The sequence below is a fragment of the Oncorhynchus kisutch genome, linkage group LG23 (genome assembly GCF_002021735.2).
Source record: "Oncorhynchus kisutch isolate 150728-3 linkage group LG23, Okis_V2, whole genome shotgun sequence".
In the NCBI taxonomy this organism is placed as follows: domain Eukaryota; kingdom Metazoa; phylum Chordata; class Actinopteri; order Salmoniformes; family Salmonidae; genus Oncorhynchus; species Oncorhynchus kisutch.
Window position 1 is genome coordinate 14,980,582 of NC_034196.2, and position 16,287 is coordinate 14,996,868.

The 16,287-nt window shown below is 40.9% G+C and overlaps 1 protein-coding gene across 1 annotated transcript; it reads right to left on the reverse strand.

The window, feature by feature from the left end:
• Positions 1-4,831: 4,831 nt before the first annotated feature.
• Positions 4,832-7,836, reverse strand: LOC109867911 (protein phosphatase 1 regulatory subunit 3C-B-like). Its single transcript, XM_020457238.2, has 3 exons — positions 7,679-7,836; positions 6,588-6,642; positions 4,832-6,470 (listed from the first exon to the last, which is right to left on the reverse strand). The coding sequence occupies exons 2-3, from the start codon at positions 6,599-6,601 to the stop codon at positions 5,453-5,455; spliced, it is 1,032 nt and encodes a 343-aa protein (XP_020312827.1). The 5' UTR covers positions 6,602-6,642; positions 7,679-7,836; the 3' UTR covers positions 4,832-5,452.
• Between the last annotated feature and the right edge of the window lie 8,451 nt (positions 7,837-16,287).

A 16,287-nucleotide genomic window follows, 5' to 3' on the forward strand; every position in this document is an offset into this window, starting at 1 on the left:
CACCTTATTCACGACAATGATTAGCGATGTACTGCATTATTTATAGTACTGTTCATGGTATTCATCACACTCTTTACCTTGCTCTTTCCATGTCACTCTCTTTCTCTACCCTCCTTATTGTTCTTTCTCTCACATCCTCAGGCAACAATGACGGTTGTGAGAGGTTCATCTGCGAGTGTGACAGGAAATAAGGCCTACAGAGGACCCTGCTTCTGCTGGATATCACACAACATAGTTCAGATAGCTCCTTCACAGTGGTGTAAATCACTTAAGTGAAAATACTTTAAAGTAATACGAAATAAAAAAAAATCAGGTATCTATACTTTACTATTTATATTTTTGCCAACTTTTACTTCACTACATTCCTAAAAAAAATGATGTACTTTTTACTCCATATATTTTCCCTTACACCCAAAAGTGCTTGTTGCATATTGACAGGAAAATGGTCCAATTCAGACACTTATCAAGAGAACATCCCTGGTCATCCCTACTGCCTCTGATCTGTCGGACTCACTAAACACAAATGCTTGATTTTTAAATGATGTCTGAGTGTTGGAGGGTGCCCCTGGCTATCTGTAAAGAAATAACAAATAAATACAGGTTTGAAATGGTTTATACTTTTACTTTTGATACCTACAGTAAGTACATTTTAGCAATTCCATTTACTTTTGATACTTAAGTATATTTAAAACCAAATACTTTTAGACTTTTACTCAAGTAGTATTTTACTTGGTGACTTTCACTAGAGTCATTTTCTGGTATCTTTACTTTTCCTTAAGTATGACAATTTAGTGCTTTTTCCACCGCTGCTCCTTCAGTGTTCCAGGTAGCTCCTTGTTCAATTGCTTTCCCCACTAAAACCACCTTATCTTTTCAAGTCATTACTTTTGAGTTGAATCTATTTGCTTGTCAGCTTTTGATGTTACCTGTTGTGTACTATATCTGGTTGTGACCTACCAGCCAGAAACTCGCTCCTACCAGCCAGTAACTCGCTCCTACCAGCCAGTAACTCGCGACCTACCAGCCAGTAACACACTTCGTTCTACTGTACTCTTGGATTTATTTATATTTGAGATTGTTTGGATGATAAACTAAGTAACAGATGAAACTTAATAAAGATTGAGAAACTCGCACTAGTGTCACTGTCTCTCTATTTGGATAACTGTCCACTATGGAAGTAAAGAAAGAGGGAGCCAAAGAGATTATAATTCAAACAGGGCCCAAATATTGTACTATGCAGGCCAACATTCAAACCCCCAGTAGAGGGAACCAATGTTTTCATATATCCTAGTGACAAGTCCTGCACTTTGAGAGGAACATGCACAACATATTTGAACACCTGACAAACTGTGGAACGCAATGTTACCAGTTCTCTGTTTGTCTGCTCAGGCCCATCTCAGGTGTGCTGCTGACAAAAGAGCTCACAGACAAAAGAGCGTTCCCCCTCTTCCTCTTGTCATGGTGAAGAGCGGCAGCAATAAGCGACAAAAACACTTCACACAGCAACATAAACCCTCTGTTTAGCGAGTGGTTCATAAATGTTAGAAGCATTCAGGTGGGACAACACTAGACTCAACAGGGGAGCTTTCAGAATGGCACTGTGAAGCAGACTGGTTGGCGGGCAAATTTACTGGCCTGCATTTTAGAAAAAAAACACGGACTGACATTTAATTGGGAGAGCTTTACACATGTCCAGACATTTTAACTTGGCATAATTATTGGGTAATATGTAGTGTTTCTGTTATATGGAACAGCATGTGCCGTTTCATTGTGAGGTTGGAACTTGGAACATTCCACAACATGTAGGCCTACCTGTACCAGCCTGCCAGAACAGCCTGGTCTCAGACGTCAGACGTAACACAGTAAATGTAAATCCAGGACTCTCAAATTAGTATGATACCTGTATGTTATGTTTGGTTACATAAGAGATGGTTACCTTAAGGCAAAATCTAGTGGGGTGATTGGTCGAGGTGGATGGGTGGGAAAATACAACACAAGTTCGAATCTCATCACGGACAACTGGGCCAATTGTGTACCCCCTCATGGTTCTCTCCGACACAGCCCGGGATCAAACCCGGGTCTGTAGTGATGCCACTGCGATGCAGTGCCTTAGACTGCTGTGTCACTCGGGAGGCCCACAGACAACTTTACAATTTTTGCAACTTTTCAACTACTTACTACTTTTAGTTACTTTGCATTTAGCTAACTCTTCCCCTAACCATTTAACCTAACTCCTAAACTTAACCCCTAGCCAAGCTAACATTTGCCAGCTAGCTAGAATTTGTAACATATCATACATTTTGCAAATTCATAACATATAGTAGGTTTCGCCAAGTCATAACATATTGTACGCTTTGCAAATTTGTAACATATCATACGAAATGGCTGATGGATATCCACAAATTAATACATACAATACGAAACATATATCATACTAAATGGAGTGTCTCGGATATACATACAGAATAATATGAAATGTTCCAAGTCCATGCTGGTCAGAACATACAATAGCGGACACATGCTGCCTTTTGAGTTGTATTTGGAAATAGAGAACTATCATGTTTATGTTTTGTGGGGAGGGGTCATGACTCATGGCATCACCTTTCATGCTGACCATACAATGTGAGATCCACACACTAGTTTCAGGCTGACCTATCTACCTGGAACAATTCACAACATCTTAAGCCCAAGGACATTATAGTCCTGGGGGGGTAAGAGAGAACAAATGAAAGCAGACTCACATCACTCTCTATTCCGAACACATGGTGACTCCACCCTAACATGTAAACAAACACAGGCTCCAATGCTGCCATGGTAACAAACCACTTGCTGTGTTTCTACCGCCCAAGTGAGCTGATGTTCACGTTGCCGGAGGCTCTACAGCATTACCCAACAGTACTGCAGATAGTTGGGCGTGTCAGTCAAGGTGGCTCATGTGGAGGCATGCCATTGTATCACTCCTACACCCAGAACATCCATTGACATAGGCTGTTTGGAATGCATGATGTGGCAGATAGGAAGACACCCAGGGAAATCTGAGCCTTGTTGATGTAGAGCGCAATAACAAGCCTTTAGATAGTGTTTGGTAGTGGAAGCATAAGCAAACTGCACACCTGACTTATATACTAATGTGGACACAACTCAAAAGCGTGATTAGTTAGGATGGTGACAACTGTGCCATACAGATTGCAAAATAGTTGGGAAGAGATTTTTGATGTACCGATTCCATGGTACAGGGTGTATGAGTTGATATATTAAACAACGCAAGATTCAAGACTTCGTGATTTTTAGCTAAAATTATATAGAATCCTTGCCACCAACAAAATGTTGAATATTTGGGGCATAAAATCATCGAAGCTCTGCAGATTTTGTTGAGGATACAGAATCAATAGACCATTTATTTTGGTATTACCCTCAGGTAGCCTGTTTCTGGTTCAGGAATGGCTGAAAATGCATATCATTGATCTAAAATTGATCCTAGAAATAGTACTGTTAGGAGATCTGGAGAGACCGGGTCAGTCAATTACTAATATACTAATACTCTTCCTAAAAGTATTTCTCTTCAACACGCAATCTGTAGATTCTATTCGATTAGATAGATTAAAATTGTACGTTAATCATAGCATAGTTGAAAGATATGTGTTGCGTAGAAACACAAAGTGGGTGTCCCAGCAGAGATAGATGGGATGGGCTGAGGGAAGCTGAGGATTGGTATGTGGAATTGGAGACAAGTGGGAGTGGAGTTTCTGTGTGAGAGAGAATGATGGTCAAAAGATCAAGGGGGAAAAAAGTCTAAATTAAACAAAAGTACATTTTAATGACGCTAAGTGGCAGTGTTTTTACAACTAATGTCAGTTTGCCTGAGGCTGATGCCATGCAGGTGTTTGTACACGTGCATATACCCACACTCTCATTCAAATAAACACATACAAGAACACACATGTAATAGTGCCAGACGTGCACACAAACATATACAGTTGGCATTGCTGTTATGATTTGTTGTCCTTTGTTTTCAATGTATTTTGTTTCCTTTTTAGTTCGGGGTTCTTGGGGGTGGGGAATGGAATTAATTGTCTTTTTCTTCTGGGGGGTGGGAGGGGTCTGGAATGATTGAGGGACAGCTATTGGGGAACATCTTGGAGGGTTTGGATTTCACAAGATTGTGATCATGAAAAAGGAAACGGACATTATCACTATCATGCACACACACCCTCACAAGGATGGCTCTGTTGTGGAAAGACTGATACATGTTTGATAGTGTATTGATGCCGTATTGTTTGTCCTTCATGTTCTAATACTTAATGTTACCCCCTTTTTTTTTAACTTAAAAAGCTTGATTAGTTTTAAAACGCTGCTGTTCATCGGCTTTGGACAAAATCCTGTTCCTACTGCATTCCATTCATGTGACAGAAAGAATGCGCAAGATTCCATCCACATTTGTCAAAGTAGGCTCATTTGAGTTGCTCATTTTGGTATACGTGCTTATAGTAGGGGTTAGCTTAGATGTCTAATAACTAGTATAGGAAACTGGAGGGTGGTATATTGTCTGTTTAGCTATCCATAAAGTTAGAATTTATTTACTTCACCTTTATTTAACCAGGTAGGCCAGTTGAGAACAAGTTCTCATTTACAACTGCGACCTGGCAAAGAAGAAGCAGAGCGACAAAAACAATTACAAACAAACGCACAGTCAATAACACTAGAAAATCTGTGTACAGTGTGTGCAAATGAAGTAAGGAGGGAGGCAATAAAAATCAGCCGTAGTGGCAAAGTAATTACAATTCAGCAGTTGACAAGTGATATGTGCAAGTACTAGAATGAGAACTTAATATTATTTTCAAATGTTTAATAAAAACTCAAAGCACATATTACATTTGTTCAAAGGCCAGTCAGGGTGGCTGAAGTTGGAGTCTGCATGGCAGTTATAAAGAACATCCAGCCTCAGTGGGAGGGCATTGAGTTTGTACAATTAGTCCATCATATACACCGAGAAACAAAAACCTCTGGGCGTTTCCCAGAAGCCTAGATACACTAAAATAATAACTTATTATGATCTTGGTGCTGGGAAACTCACCCACTGAAATGGGTTAAAAAAATAAAGTAACACAGGACTATATTCTGTAAGAAATACAATGGTGCAAATCAATTTCACATTAGTTGGGGCTCAGATGAGCCGTGGATGTTAAGGGCCACTACAAAGGAACACACTGTAGTCCTCCTAACCTCTACCATCAGATGGGGTCATTCCATTTTAACAGTCAATTCAATGAGTCACTTCCTCGATCAAGATTAAAATCAGGTTTAACATTGCACATTTTCTAAGCCACAGATTGCCCAGCTGGCAGTTGAGACAGCTACTTAGATCCACACCTGAATCAGAAATGGCAAGGCTGGCTCACTTCCTGACCAAACTAGGGAGAGTTCACTCTACCAGAAAGTGACAGTTATCCAGTCACCCTGAACTCTGGCTGATGAAGGCTTCTGAGGGGTGGGAGAGTTCAGGGTAAAGGGGGCTCTTCAGGCTGGTTCCCCCACTCCTTGGCCATGAGGGGGGACGTTGGAGGGAGCGGGGAGTGGTGATGCGGCGCTGTACCGGGGCTTTACTATACCCAGCCCCCTCAGGCTCTACACACACACAGTAGTTCTGTCCCCCGTTGTTGTCCCAACGCAGCGCGGCCCCGCTGCCTGGCCGGAACAACACACAGAACTCCAGACGCTCGCTGGGATCCAGGTTTTGTGGGAGAGGGACATCAAAGGCAAACTTGTCAGTCTCAGTGGCCCCGTAGCGCTGCTGCAGGTAGGAACAGGGGATGTCCTGGTGGCTTCGCCACGAGTCAAAGGTTACTCGCACGTACACAGTCTTCTCAAAGCTGACATTGCAGACACGCACGGTGCCACTCAGTGATCGCTCAGTCACACTGCAGCTCTCCAGCTGCACCAGGACCTCCTGCAGGCGGGCTTGGAAGGTCTTGAAGTCTGCCATGGGTTGGGGGAAGGCCAGACTTAATCTCAAGAGCTGCTGCTTCCCACCGGCAGGACCCGGCCACAGGCCCTGCGGTCTGATAGGAGGGGAGGAGGTAGAGGGGGAAGAAGAGTCAGCCCTCTGGGTCGTGGAAAAGGAGTTGTCTGGGATGTATAGTCGCACTGCAGTGAGAGACAGCCCCTTAGTATCAGCAAACACTACACGCTTCTTCTTAGGGCTGGCACTGCTCCTGCGCACACAGCTCTTGGTCTCAGACCGCTCTGGGGAGGAGGAGGATGAAGATGAGGAGTGCGGCGCAGCAGTGTGAAGGCTGGCTCTGGGGGACCGGTAGTCTCTGGTGTGAAGGTGAGGTCTCAGGACCTTCAGAGGGGACACACCCTGTAGACGACAGAGGGGCAGGCTCTGGCTCAGGCACAGTCGCATGGCGAGGTCCACTGGCATGGCAGACTGCTGGGGTATGGAGTGGCCGACAAACGCATGAAGCACTCTGAAGATGGAAGGAGAAAATTATGTTGAGAAATGGGGATGCACCCCCCCCCCCAAAAAAAAATATATAACATCTACAAATGTGTTGGTGAGATCCAATGGATTAGTGAACACTTACTGTGTACAGTTCATTCTCAGACTGGATGTTGTATGGAGCAGAGCTAAAAGTTGTTCTAGAAAAGAAGAACAAGAAAAACACCAAATGTAATACTCAATCTATAAAAATACTGTTAAAACCCTAATCTCATTGACAGACAGAAATAACCGGAATGAGCATCTGACACACTTATACAAGATTACATTTTTTTGAGTTTCTGAGATGATTAAAACCCAAAATACACTATGGAAGTTTAGGATGTAGCATACATTTTAAGAAGCCGTTTTAATTAGTAATAACTTACTTAGGCATGTGTAAAGTTAGTGTAACACCAGTGAAGGTAACACTATAAACACCAGTGACTGTGACAAATCTGCAGACAAGATCCATAGCTAAAAATGGCACCCATAGTAGCTTGAACCACAATTCTTAAAATGTAAATAAAATCACTTAATCATATGATTTGATCAATTAAAATGTCCTTTCCCCTGACTATAAAACCATTGACACATCTTAAGGCCTTGCATGAAATGACCAAATTTCTAGAACGTACACCTACGATGTGCTTAAAAAAAAAAAAGGCCCTGCCTCCAATGAACATTTGACCCAGGAAAAAGTTGTAAGGGATGTTGATTTTTTATTATTTTTTATATTTTTATAAAAAAAGCGTATGCTAACATCAGTGATATGGAATTGAGGCAGCTATTCCCTGAAATTATTTTACATTAGTAATAGTTAAGTAGTCAACTAAATAAAGCTAATTACTTCTGTATTAGGACATTTAAAGAGAAACATTTTTTTTTAAACACAAAGTATGTCTCTAGACCTCTACTCATGACCCCAGAGATTAGCCAATTTAATGCTACTGATCCTGTTCTACAACATGAATAAAATTGTTTGTAATTTAACTTAAAACACTTCAATTTAAACAAAAAAACATTGTCAGTCAAACACTTGTGGGACAGGAAAGCCATTGTTTTTGTAGAACGACCCAGTTAACGAGCTATAAAAACTAAACACATGGACAAACACATTTCATTCGAAGTAGCCCTAATTTGTGAGAAAAAAAACGAAATAAACGTAAAAAATAAGAATAAGCGTAGGTTACTTACGGAATATTCACTCCAAAATCACTCTAATAAAGTCCATCTGTAATTGGCTTGAAGAACAGAGAATAAACACACTGAATACCTTCGGAATATCACCTCCCAGTTGTTTCCATTCTAAATGTTGTTACAGTATCAACCCTTTCGACGGCTCATGTGAATGTTCTCTCAAGACATCCAAGGGCTATTTAATGAGATACTCCTCGTGAGTCCCGCCCCCAGCAGTTGAGTCTTCACGTGAACCGTGTGGTTTAACCAATCAAATGTCTCCTGTCTCCACCTTCGTCAAAAGGAGCTTCCTGTATGAATGAAGTGTGGCATGATCAAATTCATCTAATGTAGCAGACTGGTCTAATAGACTAGACGTAACATAATAGGCTAAATGTAAATCTGAGACAATCAAATTAAATATGTTATGTTTGGTATGGTTACATAACGTACATTACGTGTAACACGCATATTGAATCTATTGAAGGACAACTGCAGCATTTGAGCTATTTAGACATGTTGCAAATCAATTTGATTGATATTTGATTGATGTTCGACGAGCAGGTGTCCACATACATTTGGTCATGTAGTGTATCTTGTCAGTATATCCATCTTTGTCTAGTATGTTCCAAATACCCAACAACCAGATGTTCCAGTTTTCAGGGAACATGGGAGCAGCTATATGGACACGCCTGATTCCCAAATTGATGACGTATGTTGCGCAACTGAGACTCGAGTGGAGATGAATGGATTCGGTTCAGTCAGTTGTCCTGATAAGCCATGCTCTTCCCAGCTAGCTAGTTTATGCTGGCTAGCTGGCAACAACGGCAGCATGGCTCTGGTTAATTAAAGGGATACTTCACCGCTAGACATTATTTGGGGTGTTTTTCCTATCTCCCTACATAATTCTGATTGACGAGAGTGTGTTTCAGACATAACTATTCCACTATAGCTAATATTTTTTATCATATATTATAAACGTTAGTAGTATATTTTTCTTCTACTGTATATATGTCATACATTACTGTTCCTTCATACTGCTGTGTAAACTCGCCTCGGTTTCCGGAGCAAATAAACTGTCTTGAATACAAGGCATATCTACTTATTTGCTACATTGACTGACTAATCGGTTTTATTAAAGCATGTTTATTTGCCAACAAATTAAAGTTTAAATGATACACCAGCTCCCTGCATGACTTGTTTTAGAAGTAAGATTGAAGCTAGTTTATCCAAATACATTTCATGAATATCACAGTGAATTGATCCAGAAGTTGAAGTCAACACTTTACTGGTTTCTGATGCAGCTGGAATCAGTTACTTCTCAGTACACTTGTATAATAGATGATATAAAACACCATTATATACATATGTACAACAGCTAGAAATATCTAATCGCCCAACATCAGAGCCCAACTTCACCAATGCTCTTGTAGCTGAATGGAAGAATGTGCCCTCAGCAATGTTCCAACTCCATATTAATCACATGATTTTAGATTGAGATGTTTCTGTACAGCACTTGTGACATTGGTTGATGTAAAATGGTGACGTAAAAAGGGCTTTATAAATACATTTGATTGAAATTCCAATTACTGTAGCTAACATGTGTGAATGACCAGTGCAACGGTGTTGTATCAAGGTGCTTTCCACTATTGCTTCCCAATGGGCAGCAGTTGCACTTGCTTTGCTGTATCACATGTTCCTGGCAGCCCTAGTTACAGCCAATTTTAAAATGGATTTAAATGTCCCCCCCCATCATCAATCTACACACAATACCCCATCATGACAATACAAAAACAGGTTTGTAGAAATGTTTGCTAATTATTAAAAATAAGAACAAATTTACATACGTATTCAGACCCTTTACTCATTACTTTTTTGAAGCACCTTTGGCAGCGATTACAGCCTTGAGTCTTCTTGGGTATGACACTACTAGCTACTGGCAGGTTAGATGGAGAGCGTTGATGCACAGCTATTTTCAGGTCTCTCCAGAGATGTTCGATCAGGTTCAAGTCTGGGCTCTGGCTGGGCCACTCAAGAACATTCAAAGACTTGTCCAGAAGCCACCCCTGCATTGTCTTGGCTGTGTGCTTAGGATCGTTGTCCTGTTGGAAGGTGAACCTTCTCCCCAGTCTCCCCAGAGGTTCTGAGCAGGTTTTCATCAGATCTCTCTGTACTTTGCTCCGTTCATCTTTCCCTCGATCCTGACTAGTCTCTCAGTCACTTCCACTGAAAAACATGCCCACAACATGATGCTGCCACCACCGTGCTTCACCAAAGGGATGGTGCCAGGTTTCCTCCAGACGTAATTCTCGGCATTCAGGCCAAAGAGTTGAATCTTGGTTTCATCAGACCAGAGAATCTTGTTTCTCATGGTCTGAGAGTCTTTCGGTGCCTTTTGGCAATCTCCAAATAGGCTGTCATGTGCCTTTTACTTAGGAGTGACTTCCGTCTGGCCCCTCTACCATAAAGGCCTGATTGGTGGAGTGCTGCAGAGATGGTTGTCCTTCTGGAAGGTTCTCCCATCTCCACAGAAGAACTCCAGAGCTTCTTGGTCACCTCCCTTCTCCCAATGCCCTTCTCCCCCAATTGCTCAGTTTGGCCGGGCTGCCATCTCTAGGAAGTATTGGTAGTTCCTAACTTCTTCTGTTTAAGAATGATTGAGGCCATTGTGTCCTTGGGGACCTTCAATGCTGCAGGCATTTTTTGGTACTCTTCTCCAGATCTGTGCCTCGACACTATCCTGTCTTTGAGCTCTAGGGACAATTCCTTTGACCTCATGGCTTGGTTTTTACTTTGACATGCACTGTCAGCTGTGAAACCTTATATAGACAGGTGTGTGCCTTTCCAAATCATGTCCAATCATTTTAATTTACCACAGGTGGACTTCAATCAAGTTGTAGAAACATCTCAAGGATGATAAATGGAAACAGGATGCACCTGAACTTAATTTCAAGTCTCATAGCAAAGAATCTCAATACTTATTGAGTATTTCTGTTTTTTATATGTAATACATTGGCAAACATTTCTAAAAACCTGTTTTCCCTTCATCATTATGGAGTTGTGTGTAGATTGCTGAGGATTTTTTTATAAAAAATAAAAAAATCTATTTTAGAATAAGGCTGTAATGTAACAAAATGTGGAAAAGGTGAATGGGTTTGAATACTTCCCGAAGGCACTGTTCATCCAGGGTGACTTCTAGGATAGATATGTAGTTATTTATGACAGTTAAAAACTAGTCATGTAAAACCTGATGCTTATTAAGAGCTTAACCTTTCTAACAGGGCTTTTGGGTGTGTCTGGGCAAGATCTTTGGGGGAGTTGATTGGTTGCATTCAGATTAAACTGGACCTTTTATTTCAACCTTACCTCAGCTGACCTCTCACCCCCAGACATAGAAGCACAGCTGCACCGAAGGTCTCGACGGAGTGACTGGCTGATGCATGCATGTCTACTGCATGGACACTTTCACTGGTGAGCTCACACCTAATCTATGAGTAAGGTTAGTCTGTCAATCTGTCTATATTATTTATGTTTATCCATCTGTCTACTGATCTTCCTACCTGTCTGCCTATGTGCCAGCCTCTGAGCCTAATATGCCCTGGGAAAAATTGGTTCTTGTTCTAGGCTAAAACAATTATTTTCTCTCCCAATACAGTATGTTTCAATGATGACGAATAGCTGGGAAGAATAGAAGAAAAGTAGTCTTATCCCACGTATCTCCCTAGATAGTTTACTCCGTCTCTGAATATCAGAACTGGTCATTGATTTTTAAAATATTTTACATGTATAAATGAACTGTAAATTGCACTGTGATCCAAGAGACTCTTCCCAGAACAATGCATTTTTGGGTTATTATATTTAATAGACACAGACATTAGAGGAGACAGCTGAACCGTTCACCTTCAACCTGCACCAAACAAGCTATACAAAATTAAACTGGGGGCATAAATAATCTCACTAAAGGCTGATGGAGTATCTGCTCTCTGATATCTCAACCTTCAATAGAGAAGTGGAATAGTGCATCAAGATGGAGAGTGGCAGGTGATACCAGAGGTGATACCAGATGTGATACTAGAAGTGCCAGATTTATCAAGACAAAGAAAATTCTTAAGCGACCATATCTGAAAGTCTGGAACGGATGTTCCGGGTCAATTAGCTGGGCACTGGGGATTTACTGCAAATCATGGATAAGGGTAAGATTATTGAGCAATACAAACAAGTTGACTATTTACAGGATGTAGATGCTTGCTAACAGAGATGGCACCTCAGGTCCCAGAGTGGTGTGGCAAACTGAACATTCTGGGGCAGTTGTTTTTCCTGATCTGGTAACCTAACCAGGTAAAACCTTGGACCTTATACTCTATGACGTGATAAATCTGTTGTAAAAAGTTTGAATATGGGCTATGATGGGACCAGAGTTTTTCTAATCAGGTCACATTGTTAAAAAAAACTCCTGGCCTTGAGGAGGATGAAAACCCTGTAAAACTGCAGCAAACTTGTACTTGCTCTTATGAATTATATTTTAAAGAAGGGGACTAGGTGGGTTTCCTATACACAGAGAAAGCAACATGATTGGACAATACAACTCACAACGCTGAGCTTGCTTCATGCAGTTTTACATCGTGTAGTCCTGCCCTATGCAACTGTAGGCCTAATTAAACATGAGTCTATTGACACACAGATGCATCAATCTAAGTAACATAATACAAAAATCCCCATCAAAATCCATCAAATTAAGCTAGAGCTTTTGTTTTCATGGGCTGCATCTCAATCTATCGCATCTGCCTTTGGCGGACTTCCGCATCCGCGGTGGAAGGTGGCCGAGCTACAGCGGTGTTTAACACTTTTGTTTAGCTTCCGAATCTCCCCACTGTGGAAAGGGGAGATAATCACGGGCACAGTAGTGTTATCCATTTTGCTCTTACAACCCCCATAAGTGTCATGTGACTCGTCTGAAGGTAACTGGTACCGTTTGAAAAAATGAATGGAAGTATGGAGGTAGTTTTGTGCCTGCCCCAAAACGGTTAAATATGTATTAAAAATTGACACTACCAGTCAAAAGTTTGGACACACCTACTCATTCCAGGGCCAAATAAACAAATATTTTTAAAAAGCAGCATGAGGGAAAACATTATAAACACACCTTCTTTGTTTCTATAAAAACAATTGGAAGTGCTTATAGACACAAATGAGATTTATGTTGTCTAGCCAGAAAAAACTGCATTCCCTAATCTTGATGTAGCCATGAATCACTTTGTTCCCGCCTACGCCCGTGAAACGGACTGCAGTGCTTAAAGTCAGACATAATGTACCAGTCAAAAGTTGGGACACACCTACTCATTCAAGGATTTCTCTTTATTTTTACTATTTTCTATATTGTAGAATAATAGTGAAGACACATATGGAATCATGTAGTAACCAGAAAAGTGTTAAACAAATCAAAATATGTTTTAGATTCTTCGGAGTAGCCACCCTTTGCCTTGATGACAGCTTTGCACACTCTTGGCATTCAACCAGCTTCATGAGGTAGTCACCTGGAATGCATTTAAATTAACAGGTGTGCCTTGTTAAAAGTTAGTTTGTGGAATTTCTTTCCTTCTAATGTGTTTGAGCCAATCAGTTGTGTTGTGACAAAGTAGGGGTGATGTACAGAAGAAAGCCCTATTTGGTAAGAGACCATGTCCATATTATGGCAAGAACAGCTCAAATAACCAGAGAAACGACAGTCCATCATTACTTTAAGACATGGAGGTCAGTCAATGCGGAAAATGTCAAGAACTTTTAAAGTTTCATGAAGTGCAGTCACAAAAACCATCAAGCACTATGATGAAACTGGCTCTCATGGGGACTGCCACAGGAAGGGAAGACCCAGAGTTACCTCTGCAACAGAGGGTCAAGAAACACCAGCAATGGACATTAGACCGGTGGAAATCTGTCCTTTGGTCTGATGAGTCCAAATTTTAAACCGCTGTGTCTTTGAGATGCAGAGTAGGTGAATGGATGATCTCTGCATGTGTGGTTCCCACCGTGAAGCATGGAGGAGGTGTGATGGTGTGTGGGGTGCTAAATGGGTCCTAAAATTCTAAATCCAATAGCTAAATGATCTGACCATTTTAAAACAATTCCATATGTCAGCTTAGAAACCAATACAGCATGTCAGATCGCTAATGTTTAGGTGTAAGGGCTGCTAAATTTCTGTAATAGTTTTTGCTTGTGTCTGTCAGGAGTAATGTGCTATCATGTTTGCTAAATAAATACAGAGGGGAAGTGTAAAGTGCACCTTGAGATTTGTGCAGGCCCGCGTGACCTGCTATTTCAGTGAATCATATTGGTCAAGACCAATGATGAATATAAACCCTGGATTGATGATGCTGTGTATTGGCCAGTGAAATGCTTTAAAGCTACTGGTTGGCCATGTTGGCAGGCCCCAGAAGAAACAATCCTCCATGGCAGAGTTTCCCAAACTTGGTCCTGGGGCCCCACCTGGGTGCACATTTTGGTTTTTGCCCTAGCACTACACAGCTAATTCAAATAACCAACTCATTGTCAAGATTTGATTATAAGAATCAGCTGTGTAGTGCTAGAGCAACAACCAAAACGTGCACCCAGGGGGGGCCCCCCTAGACCGAGTTTCACACGGAGACCGTGTTTCATAGGAATGAATGGAATTCTACAGTATTTAAAATAAATGTTATAAGGATAAAATTACATGAATTGAATTGTTTTTGTTGTTGTAGTGGGGACAGTAAAATTAGAACTTCCAAAATAAATTTTTAAAATGTTCTATTTTTATGTTTAGCTCACACAATATCAGTTAAAAGTCTGCATTAAGGAGTCTGTAATAGAATAAACGTGGCAAAAACAAATGTATACTTTAATAAATGCATTTCTACAGCTTCCAAAATATGTTTTACAACGGTGGAGGAGTGCCAAGATGGAAGCATGGTGGCTTCAAAACAGAGCCCCCTGTAAGTCATCTATGGCATATATAAATCATTGGTTAAGAAAGCAAAGAGCCTGCAGCAGCACTCCGATGTGAAGGACAGAGAAATTGTGTGCAATTAGACAAATCATGACAAAATTGGTACAATAAAAAACATAACTCTGCCCCTCTTTTTAACGCATTGCGTCTATATATTTGATTCAACTAAATCAAAGTGGTGTGGCGCCTGATTGAAAAGGGCTGTGGCAAATGTTGCCTCGCCACACGTTTTCCGGCGCCCCTGTTTGCTAATGTGATTGATTACATTGTTAGGGGGGTGCTTCTAAACACCCCAGCAATAAAACACCCTGGGTTTGTTATTAAAGAGAAGTGAAAAAAGAAAACGTACCAATATTAACCACAGAAGAGTGAATATGACTCATGATCATAATGGGAGTCCAGGTAGGTCTACTGGCAAAATCAGTGATCAATAGAGAACTTGGGAGGACTTGAATAAAGGGAATGTGACATTTGCCCTGATGAGCCCACATGGTTCTTTCAGTAAATTAGAATTCTCAGATAACAGAATGGACTGTGTCTCTTGAGCCAAATCGATGTTCCACATTTGGTCAAGTAATCCCCATTGATTCACTTTAACCGGCAAATGCAATTGATTACAAGGCAGTTTTACACTTGAAAATTATTGATTTCTGAGAGCCTATACAACCCTCCACCTCCCTACCACCACCAGCTGTAATAACCTCATGAGGCCTGTCATTGGAACTCCTTTCTCCCAGCAGGGTGTCGATGCCAGCAGCCCCGCATAGGGCTACCTGCCATCATGTCATCTGGCTCCGAGGATCTTCCCTCGGTGTGAGGCCATTGCCTAAACTATTTAATAAAATGTCATATTGTATTCTGTCTCTGCTGTCCATTCTGTTAAGCCTGTACTAGATTGGACTAAATTACCAACAGAGTGTAAATGTCTGTGTGTGTGTGTGTGTCTTCGTGTGCATGTGTGAGTCATGAGTGTGTGTCTGCATGTGAAAATCACCTCCCAGTTCTTTCCATTCGAAATATTGTTACGGTATCGATCACACCTTTAGACGCTCAATGTGAATGATTTCTCTCACAAGACATTTAAGTGCTATTTTAATGAGATGCTACTCGTACCACTAGCTTTTGATTCTTCATGTGATCCGTGTTGCATTTAACCAATCAAATGTTTCCAGTCTCCACCCTGGCCAATCAGAGCAGCTAGGTGTGACATTTCAATGTCATTAATCAATACTATTACCGCACACCCTCTGTTGTGAGCCAATTTAAAACATATTTTTAAAAAGCAGCATTAGGGAAGACATTATAAACACAACTTCTTTGTTTCTATAAAAACAATTGGAAGTGCTATAGACACAAATGAGATTTATGTTGTCTAGCCAGCAAAAACTGCATTCCCTAATCTTGATGTAGCCATGAATCACTTTGTTCCCGCCTACGCCCGTGAAACGGACTGCAGTGCTTAAAGTCAGACATAATGTACCAGTCAAAAGTTGGGACACACCTACTCATTCAAGGATTTCTCTTTATTTTTACTATTTTCTATATTGTAGAATAATAGTGAAGACATCCAAACTATGAAATAACACATATGGAATCAAGTAGTAACCAAAAAAGTGTTAAATCAAAAACAAATGTTTCATTTGAG